The sequence below is a fragment of the Nannospalax galili genome, unplaced genomic scaffold, assembly GCF_000622305.1.
Source record: "Nannospalax galili isolate Female #2095 unplaced genomic scaffold, S.galili_v1.0 scaffold332, whole genome shotgun sequence".
Lineage (NCBI taxonomy): Eukaryota > Metazoa > Chordata > Mammalia > Rodentia > Spalacidae > Nannospalax > Nannospalax galili.
Genome location: NW_008333794.1, coordinates 418,847 through 435,319, shown reverse-complemented (window position 1 = coordinate 435,319; position 16,473 = coordinate 418,847). Strand labels below are relative to the sequence as shown.

At 41.3% G+C, this 16,473-nt stretch overlaps 1 protein-coding gene across 3 annotated transcripts in view; it reads left to right on the top strand.

Annotated features, from left to right (window-relative positions):
* Nucleotides 1–16,473, top strand: part of Isy1 (ISY1 splicing factor homolog) — a 31,086-nt gene that overhangs the window by 5,728 nt on the left and 8,885 nt on the right. For all 3 annotated transcript variants that reach the window (XM_029561317.1, XM_008828540.3, XM_029561316.1), the window contains exons 6-7: nucleotides 4,062–4,174; nucleotides 15,751–15,868. In XM_029561317.1, coding sequence (XP_029417177.1) covers nucleotides 4,062–4,174; nucleotides 15,751–15,868 — 231 coding nt within the window. The remainder of the gene's footprint in view (nucleotides 1–4,061; nucleotides 4,175–15,750; nucleotides 15,869–16,473) is intronic.

Below are 16,473 nucleotides of genomic sequence, written 5' to 3'. Positions count from 1 at the left end.
TTCTTTTATTTTTTTTGGTCTTTTTGAGACATGGTTGTTCTGTAGCCCCAGCTGGCCCAGAACTCGCTATGTAGACCAGGCTAGCCTCAATCCTACAGAGATCTGCCTTCTTTTGCCTCTCAAATGCTGGGACTAAAGGCATGTGCCACCCCTCCTGGCCCTCAATCCTCCTTTATTTTACTTTTTTTTTTTTTATTTTATGTGTCTGAGTGTATTGCCTGCATATATGTAAGTACACTCATGTCATGCAGTGCCTGAGGAGGTCCAAAAAGGGCATTGGATCCCATGGAACTGGAGTTATGGATGGTTGTTAATCACCAAATGGGTGCTGGGACTTGAACCCAGGTACTCTGCAAGAGCAGCCAGTACTGTGAACCTCTGAACCATCTCTCCAGCCCTCTCAACCCTCCTTTCCTAGTGATCAATAAAACCAGTAGATAGGAAATCAACAAGGATACAGAAGACTTGAGTACTAGGCCAGGCATGGTGGTGTATGCCTGTAATCCCAGCACTTACGAAGTACAGGCAAGAGGATCAGAAGCCCAAGGTCATCCTCAGCTACAACAGCAAGTTGGAGGCTAAAAAAACAATATAAATAAATTAAAAAATTCTGTCAGTCAGTTTGGCCTAGTTGATAACTTATAGAATACAGTATCTAATAATACTCCACCTAATAAAAACCCGTGTTTTCCTTTTTTAAGAGCACACATTCACCAAAATAGAACACATTCTAGACTGAAAGACAAATGTCAGCCAATTCAAAATAATGGAAGTCATATAAATTGTATTCTCTGATTATAACAACAGGAGGGCTGTTTTGAGAGAAAAATTCCTACATGTTTAGAAATTAACACGTATACATGTGTCTAAAAGGTAACTCAAGAGCCTCTGGTTTGGAAATTCATAGTACCAGCACTTGAGAGGCTGAAGTGGGAGGACCTGTGTTTGGGGATATAGCCCAGGCTCAGAAACCAACTAACTAACAAAACCAGGGACTGGGGATATGGTTGACTGTTAGAGCACTTGCTGCTCTTTCAGAGAACTAGAATTTGGTTCCGAGTACTCATTTTGGGTAGTTCACAGCTGCCTGTAACTCTAGCTCCAGGGGATCTAATGCCCTCTTCCTGCCTCCGTGGGCACCAATATGCATGAGGCAAACACACATACATACACATAAATACAAATCAAAGCCACCAGGAAACCACAGAAGAAATATTTACACATATACATATATATTATTTTTTGTGTGGTATTGAGGATCGAACCTAGTTCATGTTAGGCAAATGCTCTGCTACTGAGATATATTCCAAAGCCTAGTTACATATAAATCTAACAAATATATTCAGGATTCATACCTTTAAAATAAAACATTTATGAAAGAAATTAAAGAAGACTTTAATAAAACGAAGAGATGCTGTATTTATAGATGGGAGAACTCAGCATAGCAAAACCAACTCTCCGTCCCATCCTGGCTGTCCTGGAACTCACTGCTATCCTCCCTCTTCAGCCTCTCTAGTGCTTGGAGTATGGGTGTGGGCCACCACACCCAGATTTTGTTATTATGGTTCTTACTGCTCTGTAGTTCGCCAATTCTTTCTGCACTACATAAGCCAGGTGTGGTAGAACAAGCCGGTTATCCTTGGGATATAGAAGCAGAAGGATCAGAACTTCAAAGTCATCCTCAGTTATGTGTGGTTTGAGGCCAGCCTAAGGTTACATGAGACCCTGTCTCAAAAAAAAAAAAGCCAAAGTGGTTTTGAAAAAGAAGAGAATTGGCATATTCATACCACTTTGATTTTGAGATTTAATTTAAAGCGACTACAAGAAAAAAAAGAAAAAGCAAAAAGAAAAACAGACTGGGTATGGTGGTATATGCCTTTAATCCCAACACTAGGTAGGCAGAGGCAGGCAGATCTCCCTGAGATTTAGGGCAGCCTGGTATTCATAGTGAGTTCCAGGCCAGCTGGGGCTATTGGGAAACCCTTTCTCAAAAACAAAAACACAACACCGCCCGCCCCTGCCCCAAAATAGGATGAGATCGGTGGCTAAGAATGTGTACTACTCTTGCAGAGGACCCAAGTTTGATTCCTAGCACCCATGTTAGTTGGTTCACAGCTAGCTGCCTGTAATTCTAGCTTTAGGGGAATCCAATCAACACACACACACACAGGCGCATGCATGTGCGTGCGCATAAAGTGGGGCATGGGCACGTAGACACTTGCCTTTAATTTCAGCACTTGGGAGGTAGTGTCAGGCAGATCTCTATGAGTTTGAGGCCAGCCTGATCTACATAGAGAGTTCCAGGCCAGCGAGGGCTATATCATGAGATCTTGTCTCAAAAAACAAACAAATTAATAGTAATAAAAATCTTTAAGATTAAAACAAAGTGTATTGGTGAAAGGATAACTTCGTGGACCAGTGGGACAGAGTGTGTCCAGAAGCAGTAGAGCCTTTCCTATTCACATAGGGTGCCAAGGCTGGCTCTCTCTTTAAGGCAATCTTGTTATGTTGCCTAGACTTGATTGACATTTGAGATCCTCCTGCATTAGCCTCCGATGTGTTTGGGAGACTCTTTGGACTTTCTTGTCCTGAAAATGAAGAAAAATGATAGGGCCCCTTTAGAATGTAGCTTGGTAATTTTTCATGAAATTGAAAACACATATGACCTGTGATCAAGTCTTCTCCTAGGTGCTCATACAAGAGAAATGAACTCCCCTCTCCCCCTCAAAAAAAAACTTCTATCTAATGAGTATAGCAGCTTAATTACAGGCAGTTCTGACCTGCCTTCTGTGGGTGCTGGGATCTGAACTCTGGTCCCCTGTAAGAGCAGCAAGCGCTCTTAATAGCTGAGTCATCTCTTCAGCCATATCTTTTTTGTTGTTAAATGAACCTATTCAGGATGAAGTGTACCAGGTTTAGCATAAAGTTGGCTGAATTTGGGCTAATTTATATATCTATATAAGCTCCCACCACAAACATCTAGACCAAGACTCTCACTGCACAGAGTTCCCACATGCACATGCCTGTTTTTCAACATTATTCCATTCAGCATTGCCTTATAAAGATCTTTCTGGGTCTCGTCTGAAATGTCTCTTTTAATCTGTCTACTCGCCAGCCCTCCTGTCATCTCTTTGGATGTCTGTCTGTGTCCAGTTCTTAGCCACTGCGGACTGCACTTCAGCATACCCTTTAGTTTCAGCGGGTCTCTCAGGCTATTTCTCAAGCACATAGTCTTTGCCAAAAAAGTTCCCATAGCAATACTAGTTTTCTGAAAGGGCCAAAGCAGCACAGAATGGTGCTAGCCATTGGTGCTTATACTAGGCAGACCAGACTTGCACTGGAGGCTAGCTCTTGCCCCCAGCATACAGTGGTTGCCATTTTAATAGTGATATAAATAGAACTACAGGGTTTGTATTTCTGTTTTCTTGCCTGCTTCTGAGGATAAAGTTTTTTTTTTTTAAAGAATTCTTTTATCCTTCACTAGTGGAAATCTCTGGTCTTGGTCTTTATTTGGGTGATATTTGGTGATTTTTCTTATAAATTTAAATGAACATTTTCTTGTAATATGCATATGGGGTTATTGTCATTTGTCTTAAATGTATGACATTGAGCTAGACATGGTGGTGGTACACTTCAGAGACAGGCAGATCTCTTGAGATTGAGGCCAGCCTGGTCTACATAGTGAGTCCCAGGGCAGTGGGAGGCTACAGGGAGACCTGTCTAAAAAACACAGAACACAGGGCTGGAGAGATGACTCAACAGTTAAGAGCACTGGCTACTCTTCAGAGAACCTTGGTTTGGTTCCCAGCACCCACCTGGCCACTAACAACCTGTCTATAGTTCCAGTTCCAGTGGCTCTGATGCCCTCTTCTGGCCTCCATGGGCATTGTATGACATGGGTGTACTTACATATGTGCAGGCAAAACACTCATACACATAAAATAAAAAATGAAATAAAAAAACAAAGCAGAACAAATGGCATGATGTTGAAGGTGTTGACAAGCATTTTTAAGAAGAGCATGCCATCTTGAAGAAATGACATTAACATTTTCATTTTTTAGCTGGTTTAGGGGAATTCCGAATTCGAGACCTGAATGATGAAATTAACAAGCTGCTGAGGGAGAAAGGACACTGGGAAGTCCGGATCAAAGAGCTGGGCGGTCCTGATTATGGAGTAAGTAGGCTATAGCTCCAGTGGTACCTGGGATGAACTGCTGAGCTTTTGGCAAGTGTGTTTGGCTATGTATCACCTACAGGTCTAGTCCGTGTCTGCCCAAGAGTAGCCAGCTGTTAGGGTCCAAGAGTTGGGAATAATTCCCACAGACACGAAGGAAAAATGCATAAAAATTTTATTCAGAAATTCATAAAGTAACCAAATTAGCAGCTAGCTGGGCACGGACTCCATGAGCCAAAGATGGCGTCCAGCCTGAACAATAGCAGGCAGGGGCTTTTATTAAAGAAACACACAGAAACCCATGCACACGCCAAGCATCTTTTAAAATAATTGGATGGCCCCATATCTTGAGTATGGGGGAGGTTTTGATTGGTAGGGGCTGTCTTCAGGACATTGGAATGTGCTGACTGATATCTTTAGGGACAGAAGTTTTTGTTCATACCTTATAAGGTTTTTACATGTTTAGGGTTTGCTTAATCTATAGCTTCCTGGGGTGGGGGTGGGGTAGCAATTGGAAAAATTTACAATATGCCTGAGCTTATCCAGGCTTGTCTGAAGAAGCTAGCCAAATGGAGTCAGTGCATTCCGGCTCTTCATTCCCCCCTAGAGTTATGGCAAGGGTTAAATCTTTAAGCTAAGCAAATTACAGAAGCAGAAAGAAGCAGTTAGATGGCGCCTTTGGGGTGGTGGGAGTAATTTCTGTGTCTGTTTTATAATATAGATGGGGAACCTGCTGCACTAGTACACAAAAATCTGTGTCCGATTTAAAATGGAGTGGAGGCAGCAGCCAAAGCTTCAGCTGATAGGTGCTCATAGTATGCTTTATTTACATATGGTTGGGGGAGCCTATCATCTGGCTATAGGGAAATGCCTAATTATCATACAGAAAAAAACCTGGGGGCAGTTTTATTGTAGGTAATGATGCCAGAGGTAATGTTCCAAATAAGGTCAAGTATCCGTGCTTAGAGGCACTTTCTGGATAAGCAAGGCAGAGAACAGGACGCCCCTGCTAAGAAAGGAGTCAACCTTAACAACAGGGTTCCCCAACATCTCCCTCTGTTTTGTTTTATAATGGAGAAGTGTCATCACAAGCTTTAAGAGCCAGCTCATCTATCTCGGGAGAATCCAAAGTCTGATAATTGACCATGACCTGATTTGTAGTAATTTTAGCAATGGTGGCAATTTGTAAGAAATTGTATGAAACAGGGAGCAAGCATCAGAATAACACAGCATAATCAGGGGGCTAGTGATATTGTAACATTCCCCCCTCTGAAGCCGTAACCCCAAAATCTTTTTGGGATAAGAGCTCCCAAATACTTTTAATGTTTTTGGCCTTTGGGACAGAGTACTTTGTTAAAAGGCCCAAGGACATTTTGATTTTTAACCAAGAAAGAAACTGGCTACTTTTCTTTGGGGTCTTTACCCTACCTGCCTAGCCAATTTCTATCTCCTATTCTTACCATACCACCCTTTGAAGAGGCTTACCCGAATTGCCAATAGGGAATTGGCATGAAGACTGCTCTGGCTTCTTATGCTGAACAGGGACGCAGGGTGAGGCAATTGGGGTACCTCCTTCAGTGGGTCTATCTAAAAGATTCCCAAATTGCATAACTCTTAACTATAAGAAGAAAAGGAAGGTGCTTGACTGGTTCTGGGAGATGTGAAGGAAAAGTAAAGGCAAGAGTAGTTAGTATTACAATTTCTAGGCAGGGAATCAGAAAATGTCCAAATTAAAGTCCATTGGAATTTCTTGATGGGGGCTCCCAGAAGCATCCATCTAACAGGTTTCTCCTCATTTTTCTTTTGTCTGTTAGGGTGGACTGATGATTGATGAACTCAGGATTTGTTGTCAGGCGCTTTGATAACTGTTGGAGTGGCTAGAATCACCTCCCTCTTAAGTGGCCTCTAGATAGGGAGAGAAAACAAATTTAGCCATCATTTTAGAATAGTGAGTGGTTTCCCTCAGCTGCAGGTGGGCACTACAGTATTGGAGACCGAGATTTAAAGTCCTACACCTAAGTAGTACTATCCTATTAGGAACAAAATCACCAATGTGAAATAATTGACTAAATAACATAAGAACTTAAGTCTAATGTCTGGGATGTGTAATCCCTTGAATTCTTAAAGAAATATACTGATGACTTTAATCTTTGGTTATACTTTCCTTTTGGGTGTTTAAGACCATACAGTTGGCCCAAATAAACCAATTTTTTATTATTTTTAAGGTCGTATGAGGATCTGTTCCTCAGGGGTCATATGGGCTTCGGGGGAGCCCCTGGCTCCTCAGGCTTTTATCAGTTCCATCTACGTGAAGATAAGTCAAGAGGTCCTGCTTGACCTGGGCTTCGCTTGGAAGCATGGAGGAAATGTTTCCTCTGTGTTGACCCTCCTCTTTGCAGACTGGACACTGGTTCAAGTCCATCTTCTGGGGTCTCCATGGCCTCCCTGAACAAGAGGACAGGTAACTCACCAAAGTTACAGGACATTTCAAGAGATGCTCCATAGCCCCTGGAACTTGTTTGGCCTTGGAGGGCAAGGAACAAAAAATTGTCCCTTTAAGTCCTCTGACCAGATTAGTATAGGCCTCAAAGTCTAGTTATTAAACATCCAAGAAGGTTAGTTACACCAATCTGGTACTTTTTTTTTTTCTTCTTCTTTCTTTTTGAAACAGGGTCTCCCTGTAGCCCCAGCTGTCCTGGAACTCACTATGTAGACCAGGCTGGCCTTGAACTCAGAGATCCGCCTGCCTCTGCCTCCCAAGTGCTGGGATTAAAGGCATGCGCCACCATACCCGGCCAATCTGGTACTCTTAATTACCATGTGTTATGTAGATAGAGCTTGGGCAAAACCCAAACATTTTTTATTAAACCTTGGTGAGACATTCTTAAAACTAGTTGACGAAGCTATGACCTTAGGAATTTTAAAATCTTTTTTCATGCTTGATAAATCATAACAAACCTACATAGACCTCCATCATATGCTTAGGCTTTTTCATTTTTAACAAAATACCTCCATTCCTGTATCCTTCTGTTCTAGTTTGTTCTTCATTGCTGTGACAAAACACTCTGACCAATACCAACTTGGGGAGGAAAGGGTTTATTCAGTTTACATCTCCCATGTCGCAGTTCATCAGGAGTCCAAGGTAGGAACTCAGGGCAGGAACCTGGAAGCAGGAGCTGGAGCACAACCCACAGTGGGCTGGGCCCTCCCACATCACTCATCAAGAAGATGCCCCTCAGACATGGCCATAGGCCAGTCCAATAGAGGAAATTCTCCAATTGAGGCTCCCTCAACCCAGGTGTGTCAAGTTGACACTAAAGCTATCCAGCACACCTTCTAACATCTTTTACCTTACCATTCTCTTTTTTAATAACCATGAGACATAATAACATTAACAAAATTTCCATCTGTTGTAAGAATTCTTTTCTGGGGATATTAAGCAATATTTTTCCTCTTTTTAGGTTGTGGTTTCAAACCAATGTTTGATTACATTAAAGTTTTTCTAAGGAACCAGTGAATATATTGAGCTTAGTTACAGAGATGACTGAGGGGTTGTTGAGATATATGAGTGACCTGAGAGTATTTACATTGGAAAGCCTTAACCCAGCATGGACCAAGCCTTCTCTTCCTAGCCTTCCCCAGATAATATACTTTAGTCCTCCCCAAACCCAGGAGACCATGTATGATTAGGGCCAAATTACATACAGTTGGTTGGGAAGAGCAGCTGGATACTCAGGTGAGGGTCCAATGACCCTGTTTACCCCTCCTCCTTTAATTAGATACTTAAGTCCACAAGTCCAATTGTGATGATCGTTTGTTAGTGGACACAGCTGAAGTCATGAAGATGGTAGTTGTTTGACTCAGAAGAAAGTAGTGTGTAGCATCATGTTATTAAAGAACATGGAATCTAGATTATATACATAAGGTAATGTAATAAGTTACTATTACCCATGTTTTTATAAGTTTTCAGGTAAATCTTTTACTTTATGTAGTTTAGAAAGTGGTCTACCAAAACCTTGCTTTAGGTGGAAAAAAGCAATTGGTACATAGTTAAACATTATTGAATTGATGTTTATAACCTCCAGCATAATCAAGTCTTTCAAATTATTAAAATTTAATAATTTCAATAAGTTATAAACAAATCTATAAATAAATTTACCAAGCAATTAATATTTTACCTCATATATAAAGAGAGATGAACAATTATCTTAAATATATTGTATAAACTTTGAGATGCCCTTGTAAGCCTTGAAGTAGGTTTTAAATAATCAAGTCTCCTTTAAAGGTTTAGAGATGTTTTATACAGACTTGGAAAATGTCATTCTATATAAAACATGTCTAAACATAAAGATAAATTACACCCTGGAGCAGAAGCCTTCATTATTTAAAAGTTAATTTATATTTTAATAGGAACCATGTTGCAATTTAACAATTTTAGTTTACAACAGAACTTACAAGTCAATTTGATATCTAGTAAATTATTAATAATTGTTTTATTAGTATTAAACATAAATCTATAATTCATAACAGTCTTAATAAACTGTGGTTGGACACAATGTCACAACAAACCAGTTTCAAAACCAAGACCTATTACCTTGACTAATTTTTTTGATCAGATATATATGAAAGAAACTCTTAAAAGCCAGCAATACTTTACATATACATCCATATACATACACATACATACATATACATATACATATACATATACATATATATGTATATATATGAGAATCTCATCTCAAAATGGCTGTAGTGGACAAAGCCATACATTGATGAGGTGGAATGAAGCAGCTGGTACATATTTAAGCATTATCAAATTGATGTTTGCAGCTTTTAGTATAATCAGTTAAGGAAAACTGATGTTTTAGTTACTGAGGAATTCTGGGCAGAAGGTCTCTTTTTTTTTTTAAATCTATCCTGTTGTTTATTAAGTAGTTAAATTTATCTTTGTATTTACCATACATTTTACATTAGTCTGTGTTAGTGACCAAATAGAGAATCCCATTAACTATTTTTACTATAGACAGTAATACCCTCTGTTGAAATTAGTTTACACCTTAGCTGTTTTTAACTGTATAGTGTATTTACTCTTAGGCTGTTTTGTTGCTCTCCTTTTCTTGTCATAGGGTCAGGGGGCCAGCCTGAGCCTGAGAAAGTCTTGGAGAATATCTTGAGGTAATAGGCTTGAGTCTGAAGTGGGAGGGCCAGTCCCATCTCCAGAGTCTGCGTCTCAGTGAGCTCAAACAGCAAGTGACAATTTACCAATATAATTAATGCAAAAAGGCATTTGTTCTTCTTTAGCCTAAAAGTTTTTAAAAATTGTTTATCCATATTTTACTTTTAAACTAAGGCAAGACCGTTAACTCGCATGATGAATTCTGTTGAAGAGGGCTGTCAGACTGGATTAGAAAAAACATTTTATAATTTATTGTACATGATCTTGGACCCATGACCTGGGGAATAAGAAACACAGAAAACAATGGTACCTAAAAGAAAATGCAAAGAGACAATATCATAATACTCTTTTCTTTTTAGACTATCTATGACATTGTAACTAGAAGGTACCCAGGGAGTGATGTGGCAGGGACAAAAGCAAGCATACAGCAACTGAGCATCAGAGAGGGAAATACTCTATTTCAGAGAAAAACAGGCTTAGAATCATAATGTAGAAAAGGGAGGAGTTAAGACCAGTAGAGGTGGCATCTCAAGCCTCTCATTCAGGTAGACTATTACTTTTTACCTCTCATTGTTGTAACTATGTGTTGGTAGTAGCTTGTCTCTTGTAAAGTTTTGGCCCTGGAGTACAGCAAATTTTTATCTGCTTCATAGGTCTAGGCATCACAAAGTGTCAGCTCCCTTTGCACCTTGAAGGCAAATGGCTGAAAGCCAAGTTAGTGGCACTGGAGAAGTCCAGGCAGGTCCTCCAAAGTAAGAACCGGGTTTTGACACCATCCAGCAGACAAAAAGCAGACATACGACGAACAGGGTTGATCAGGAGAAAGCAGAGTTTGTTAGCAAAGGAACACATGGGACAGATTACCTTCCAGGCAGGGAAAATGTCTTCCCGGGTCTTGAGCTGGGGTCTTTTAAAAAGGGAGGCTTCTGCTTCCTGTAGAAGGTGGGAAGATGTATTCTTTTTAAAGTTGGGCGGGGGGGAAGTGGGAGAGCAGGACTGTTAAAACCTGTTCTCTTTAGAGATCAAAGGGGAAACCTGCTGTGTTGGCCAAACAGTGGTGTTGGTGAGGGGGCAAGGCTGTCTGAACCTTAACACCTAGAGGGGGAAATGAAAATCTCGCAGCCCACAGAGTCAGCGTAGAAGCCTGCCCCTGTCCCTTTTCCAAAAAGATTTGGCCAGCCTGGATTCCATGTCAGACTTGACCAAAATCTTGTGTTTGGCCTGCCCAGATTCCATGTCAGGCTGGGCCGAGACTCTGGGCCACTCCCACCTGGATTCCACGTCAGGCTGGAGCACAACCCCCATCAGAGGAGGAGTCGGGGCGTCCCCCATTCTCCTCCGGCTCTGAGATCAATAGTGCATCCGCCTGATCTCCGTTGAGCCCCAGGATGTCTGGACTACTGAAAAGCAAGACAGAGAGAGAGTGAAAGCAGGCAGGACTCAAGGTCGGCTCTGGTGGCACGCTCCTGTGGGTCTGGGGTCTCTATACCCGATCCCAGACGAGCCCCTAAATGTTAGGGTCTGAGTATCGGGAATAATTCCCACAGACACGAAGGAAAAATGCATAAAAATATTATTCAGATGCCAGGCGTGGTGGCGCACATCTTTAATCCCAGCACTTGGGAGGCAGAGGCAGTGGATCTTTGTGAGTTTGAGGCCAGCCTGGTCTACATAGTGAGTTCCAGGACAGCTGGGGCTACAGGGAGACCGTCTCAAAAAGACAAAAAAAAAAAAAAAAAAAAATTCGGAAATTTAAAGTATAAAGTAACCCAATTAGCAGCTAGCTGGGCACAGACTCCACGAGCCAAAGATGGCGTCTGGCCTGAACAATAGCAGGCAGGGGCTTCTATTAAAGAACTCCACAGAAACCCGTGTGCGCCAAGCATCTTTTAAAATAATTGGATGGCCCCATATTCTGAGTTCGGGGGAAGTTTTGATTGGTAGGGGCTGTCTTCAGGACATTGGAATGTGCTGACTGATATCTTTAGGGCCAGAGTTTTTGTTTATACCTTACAAGGCTTTTACATGTTTAGAGTTTGCTTAAGCTATAGCTTCCTGGGGTGGGGTAGGGGGGTAGCAACTAGAAAAATTTACAATATGCCTGAGCTTATCTGGGCTTGTCTGAAGAAGCTATCCAAATGGGGTCAGTGTATCCTGGCTCTTCAATAGTGACAGCATTGAGAAACATCTGTTACATGTGGACAGAACACCAGTGAAAAGAATAGTGGCATAATCCCACAAGATTCATGGCATTGGCCTTTGCCTAGGCAAGACACTTGTTTAAAATGGCTTTGACCCCCTGGTAGCCTTCACTGAGCGCCTTAGAGACACTTCATTCTGTTGTGGTTTTTTCCTTAAGATCATGACTATAGTAAGACCCATATGTACTCACTTTGTACAAAAGTGTGCTGGAAAGATACTGTGTGATGTGCGTTTTCTGTTTTGTCTTGTTTTGATATTTATTTTTGTTTTTTGAATATTTTATTTATTTGACCTCTTTAGCCTCTATTTTTTGAGACTGAGTACTGCATAGTTCAGTCTGGTCTTGAATTAACAAGGGTAATCTTGAACTACTGGTTCTCTCTCTTGCCTCCACCCACTGAGTGTTGGGGTTACAGACATGCACTACTACCCCTAGTTTTATGAGGTGCTGAGGATTGAACCCAGGACCTTGTGTGTGCCAGGCAAATACTACTGATTAATCTATATCCCTACCCCTATTGATATTTATTTTTATTTTATATTTTGGGGGATTTTTTTGAGACTGAGTCTCACTCTGTAGCCCAGGCTGGTCTATCCAGTTCCAGAGGAATCTGATGCCCTTTTCTGCCTTCCACAGCATTGCACAACACAGGTGCACTTATATATGTGTAGGCAGTACACTCATACACATAAAATAAAAATAAATATTTTTTTAAAATAATTATATCTCCTAGGTTGTATGTGTGTGTGTGTATACACACACATACACACACACACACACACACACACACACACATATATATATATATGTATATATATTTTGGTCTTTTTGAGACAGGGTCTCCCTTGTAGCCACAGCTGGCCTGGAACTCGCTATGTCGACCAGGCTGGCCTTGAACTCACAGAGATCTGCCTGCCTCTGCCTTAGTGCTGGGACTAAAGATGTGTTCCACTATGCCCAACTAAGAGCTAGAATTTTTATACAGTGCTAGGGATTGCACTCGGAGCCTTGTGTGTAGGCAAGCACTTTCTTGACTGAGCTGTCCCTAGGCTCATTGATTTTCTTTCTCTTTAAAAATTTTATTGCATTTATTTAGTGTGAGTATGTTTGTATGTGGGTGAGTACATGGCATGGTATGTAGGAGATGGTCAGAGGACAACTTGCAGAAGTCAGTTCTTTCCGTCTACCATGTGGGTCCTGGGGATCAAAATCGGGTTGTCAGGCTTTGCAGCAAGTGCTTCAACTTGCCAAGTCATCTTGTGGGCACATGTTTTTATTTTTCTGAGAGAAAGTGACACTCTGTAGCCCAGTCTGGCCTAGAACTTGCTATGTAGTCTGGGATGGCCTCAAATTTGTGGTAATCCACTTGCCTCAGTCTCCCTAGTGCTGGGATTACAGGTTTGAGTCATTATGCTGAAATCTAATTTTATTTTATTTTAATTTTTGTGTTTACTTATTTAGAATTTTTTACATTGTGTGTGTGTGTGTGTGTGTGTGTGTGTGTGTGTGTGTGTGTGTGTGTGTATATACACATGTGGGCACCACTGTGTACATATGGAGGTCAAAGGACAACTCTAGGAAGTCAGTTCTCCCCCTCCATCATGTGGGTCCTGGGGAGAGAATTTAGGTTGTTGGGCTTGCTGGCAAGTGCTTTTACCTTCTGAGTCATTTCACCAGCCCCATTTATTTATTTTTGAGACAGGATCTACTGTAGCCTAGGCTAGCTTGAAACTCACTATGTAGCTAAGAAATCCTAAATGCTTAGTCATACTGACTCTAGTTCTCAAGTACTGGGATTACAGGTTTGAACCAACGTGGCCAATCCATTTTGGTATTTAAAAGTTGATTATTATGACCTGTGTAATTGACCTTACAACCCATTAATGGGTCTTCACCTTGAAAACCACTGTTCCAGTGCCTGACCTGTGTACCTTCTTAGAATGAGAGCTACTTTAGGATATCTCATCATATCTTATCAGGGGGCTATAATATGTTGGGTAAGAAACACACAGGAGAACGAAGCATGTGCTGGGAGAGAGGTGTAGTGGTACACATCTATAATCCCAGCTCTTGGGAGGCAGAAGCAGGAAGATCATCTAGCATTCAAAGCCAGTCTGTGTTAGATGGCATGTTTGAGGCCAGCCTGTGGTACATGATTTGAGACCTTGACTCAGCTCCTCTCCCTCCTGTCAAAAGAAAAAGAAACACATGTAAGTTTTTCAAAAGCAACTTTAGGTTGTGGCCCCAAATGGAGGTGTTTGTTTTTCCTATGCAGTCAGGCACTGGAGTTATGTTCTGCTTCAGGTGCTGTACTGAGGCGTTTTGCTAGGGTTTAGCTATTCTATGGCACAGATTTTATTTTTTCTCTAAGACTTTTAAAGTAACACAAACGTGTATTAACTTATTCTGAAAAGTGACCTCAGATGTATTTTAACATGTAAAATGTTCTTAAGTTCTGGGTTAGACTTCATCACTCTGACAAAACACCAGAAAAAACAGTTTAAAGGGTTTATTTTGGCTCATAGTGTCAGAGGGTTCTGTCCATTGTGGTGGACTGGATGTGGTAGAGTAGAGCAGCTCACATCATGGTGGCCAAGAAACAGAGGCAAGCCTGCACTAAGGGCTTTCTCCTCCACTGATCTCTCCCTCTATGGAATGGTGCCTCCCACATTCAGGGTGGGTCTTTCCCTCCAGACATATCCATGTGGCGCATCCCTATCTCCTAGGTTCTTCTTTTTGTTTTGTTTACTTTTTTGAGATGTGGTCCCTCTGTAGCCTCAACTGGCCTGGAACTTACTATGTAAACCAGACTGGCCTTGTTCTCCTCCTGAGATCATACTAAGCTAAAAAAAAAAAAATAATAAAACAAAAAATTATTTAAAATTTTATTTTCTCTGGGCATGGTGGTACACACCTTTGATCACAGCACTCAGGAGGCAGAGGCAGGCAGATCTCTGTGAGTTTAAGGCTAGCCTGGCCTACATAGTTCCAGGCCAGCTAGGGCTACAGGGAGACCCTGTCTCAAAAAACAAAGACCGAATTTTATTTTCTGTGTAGAAAAGTAATACATTATTAAAATAAGAAAAGTAGAAAGAAGCAGAGCAGTGTTGAGTCATAACCTCAGTGCTAGTGGCCTGTGTTTCCTTCTGTTGTGCTGTAGTTTAGTTTTTAAATTTGAAAATTTTATTTTTATTTTATGTGTATGAATGTATTGCCTGCATATGTGTAAGTACACCCATGTCATGCAGTGCCTGCAGAGGTCAGAAGGAACTGGCATTACAGACAGTCGTTAGCTGCCACATGGGTGCTGGGAATTGAACCTCGGTCCTCTCTAAGAGTGGCCAGTGCTCTTAACTGCTGAGCCATTTCTCCTGCCCCTAGTTTAGTGTTTTATTTTATTTTATTTTTTTTTAAATTATTTTTATTTTATGTATGTGAGTGCTTGCCTGCATGTATGTATATGCACCACATGTGTGTAGTGCTGGTGGATGCCCTGGTACTGGGAGTTACAGGCAGGTGTGAGCTGCCATGTCAGTGCTGGGAGTTGAACCCAGGTCCCCTGCAAGAGCAGCAAGTGCTATTAACTGCTGAGTCATCTCTCCAGTCCCAATTTAGTTTAGTTTTGATCTTTGAGACTGGGTCTTACTATGTAGCCTGGGTTGGCTTTGAATTCATAGCAGTTATCCTCCTTCAGCCTATGAGTGCTGGAATTAAAGATGTGTGTTGCTATGCCTGATCAATTTTTTTTTTTTTTAATTTTATGTGTATGAGTGTATTGCTTGCATGTATGTAAGTACACCTGTGTCATGCAATGCCTGTAGAGGTCAGAAGAGGCCATCAGATTCCCTGGAGCTGCAGTTACTAGCCGCCATGTGGGTGCTGGGAGTCATCTGCAAGAGCAGCCAGTGCTCTGAACCACTGAGCCATCTCTTCAGCCCCCCGGTCAAATTTTTTTTTAAAACTTTTTTGGAGGTGCTAGGGATTGAGCCAGGTCACCTGCATGCTACGTAGGCACTCTACTACTGAGCAACTTCCCCAGCCCTATGTTAATTTTTAAGGGATTAAAAATTGGTGCGTGAATGTTTTTCTGTTTATAGTATTTTCCATATCTAGCATTATTATCTCAATATATTTGCAAACATGGGAAGGTAAGTTTATAGATCAGATCCATTTTTCTTTTTCTCTCCCAATAAGAAAGTTGGCCCTAAAATGCTGGATCATGAAGGGAAAGAAGTCCCAGGAAACCGTGGTTACAAGTACTTTGGAGCAGCAAAAGATTTGCCTGGTGTCAGGGAGCTATTTGAGAAAGAACGTAAGTAACTCATGCTTGAGAAGGCATTGGCTGTAGATACTGGTAATGATGGAAGTGTGACATGTGCTGTGTGCTCTTCCTGTGTTGTTTCTTAGCTGTGAAACAACTGTGAGGTATATAGATTATTATGCCCAGATTTTTTTTTCCTCTTTTTTTTGAGACAAGTGTCTCCCTGCAACCCCAGCTGACCTGGAACTCACTATGTAGACCAGGCTGGCCTCCATTTTACAGAGCTCTTCTTGCCTTTGCCTCTGAACTGTGGGATTAAAGGCATATGCCACCACACCTGGCTGTTTCCAGAGTTTTGAAAACAGTCTTTAAATTTTATTCTTATTTTATTTATTTTGGAGTATCATGTAGCTCAGAGTGGTCTCAAACACCTGATTTTCCTGCCTCCACCTCCTAAGTACTGGAATTGCAGGGAGACACTGCAATTTTTTTTTTTTTTCAGATGTAGTGCCTTGCTGTAGCCCAGGCTGATCTCACACTTCTGTTCATCCTCAACCTCAGCCTCCAGATTGCTGGTGTTACAAGCCTGTGTCACCATGTCTGGGTTTATGTCATTGTCGTTTTGTTTGTTTTGTTTTTGGAATTAACATTTTTCT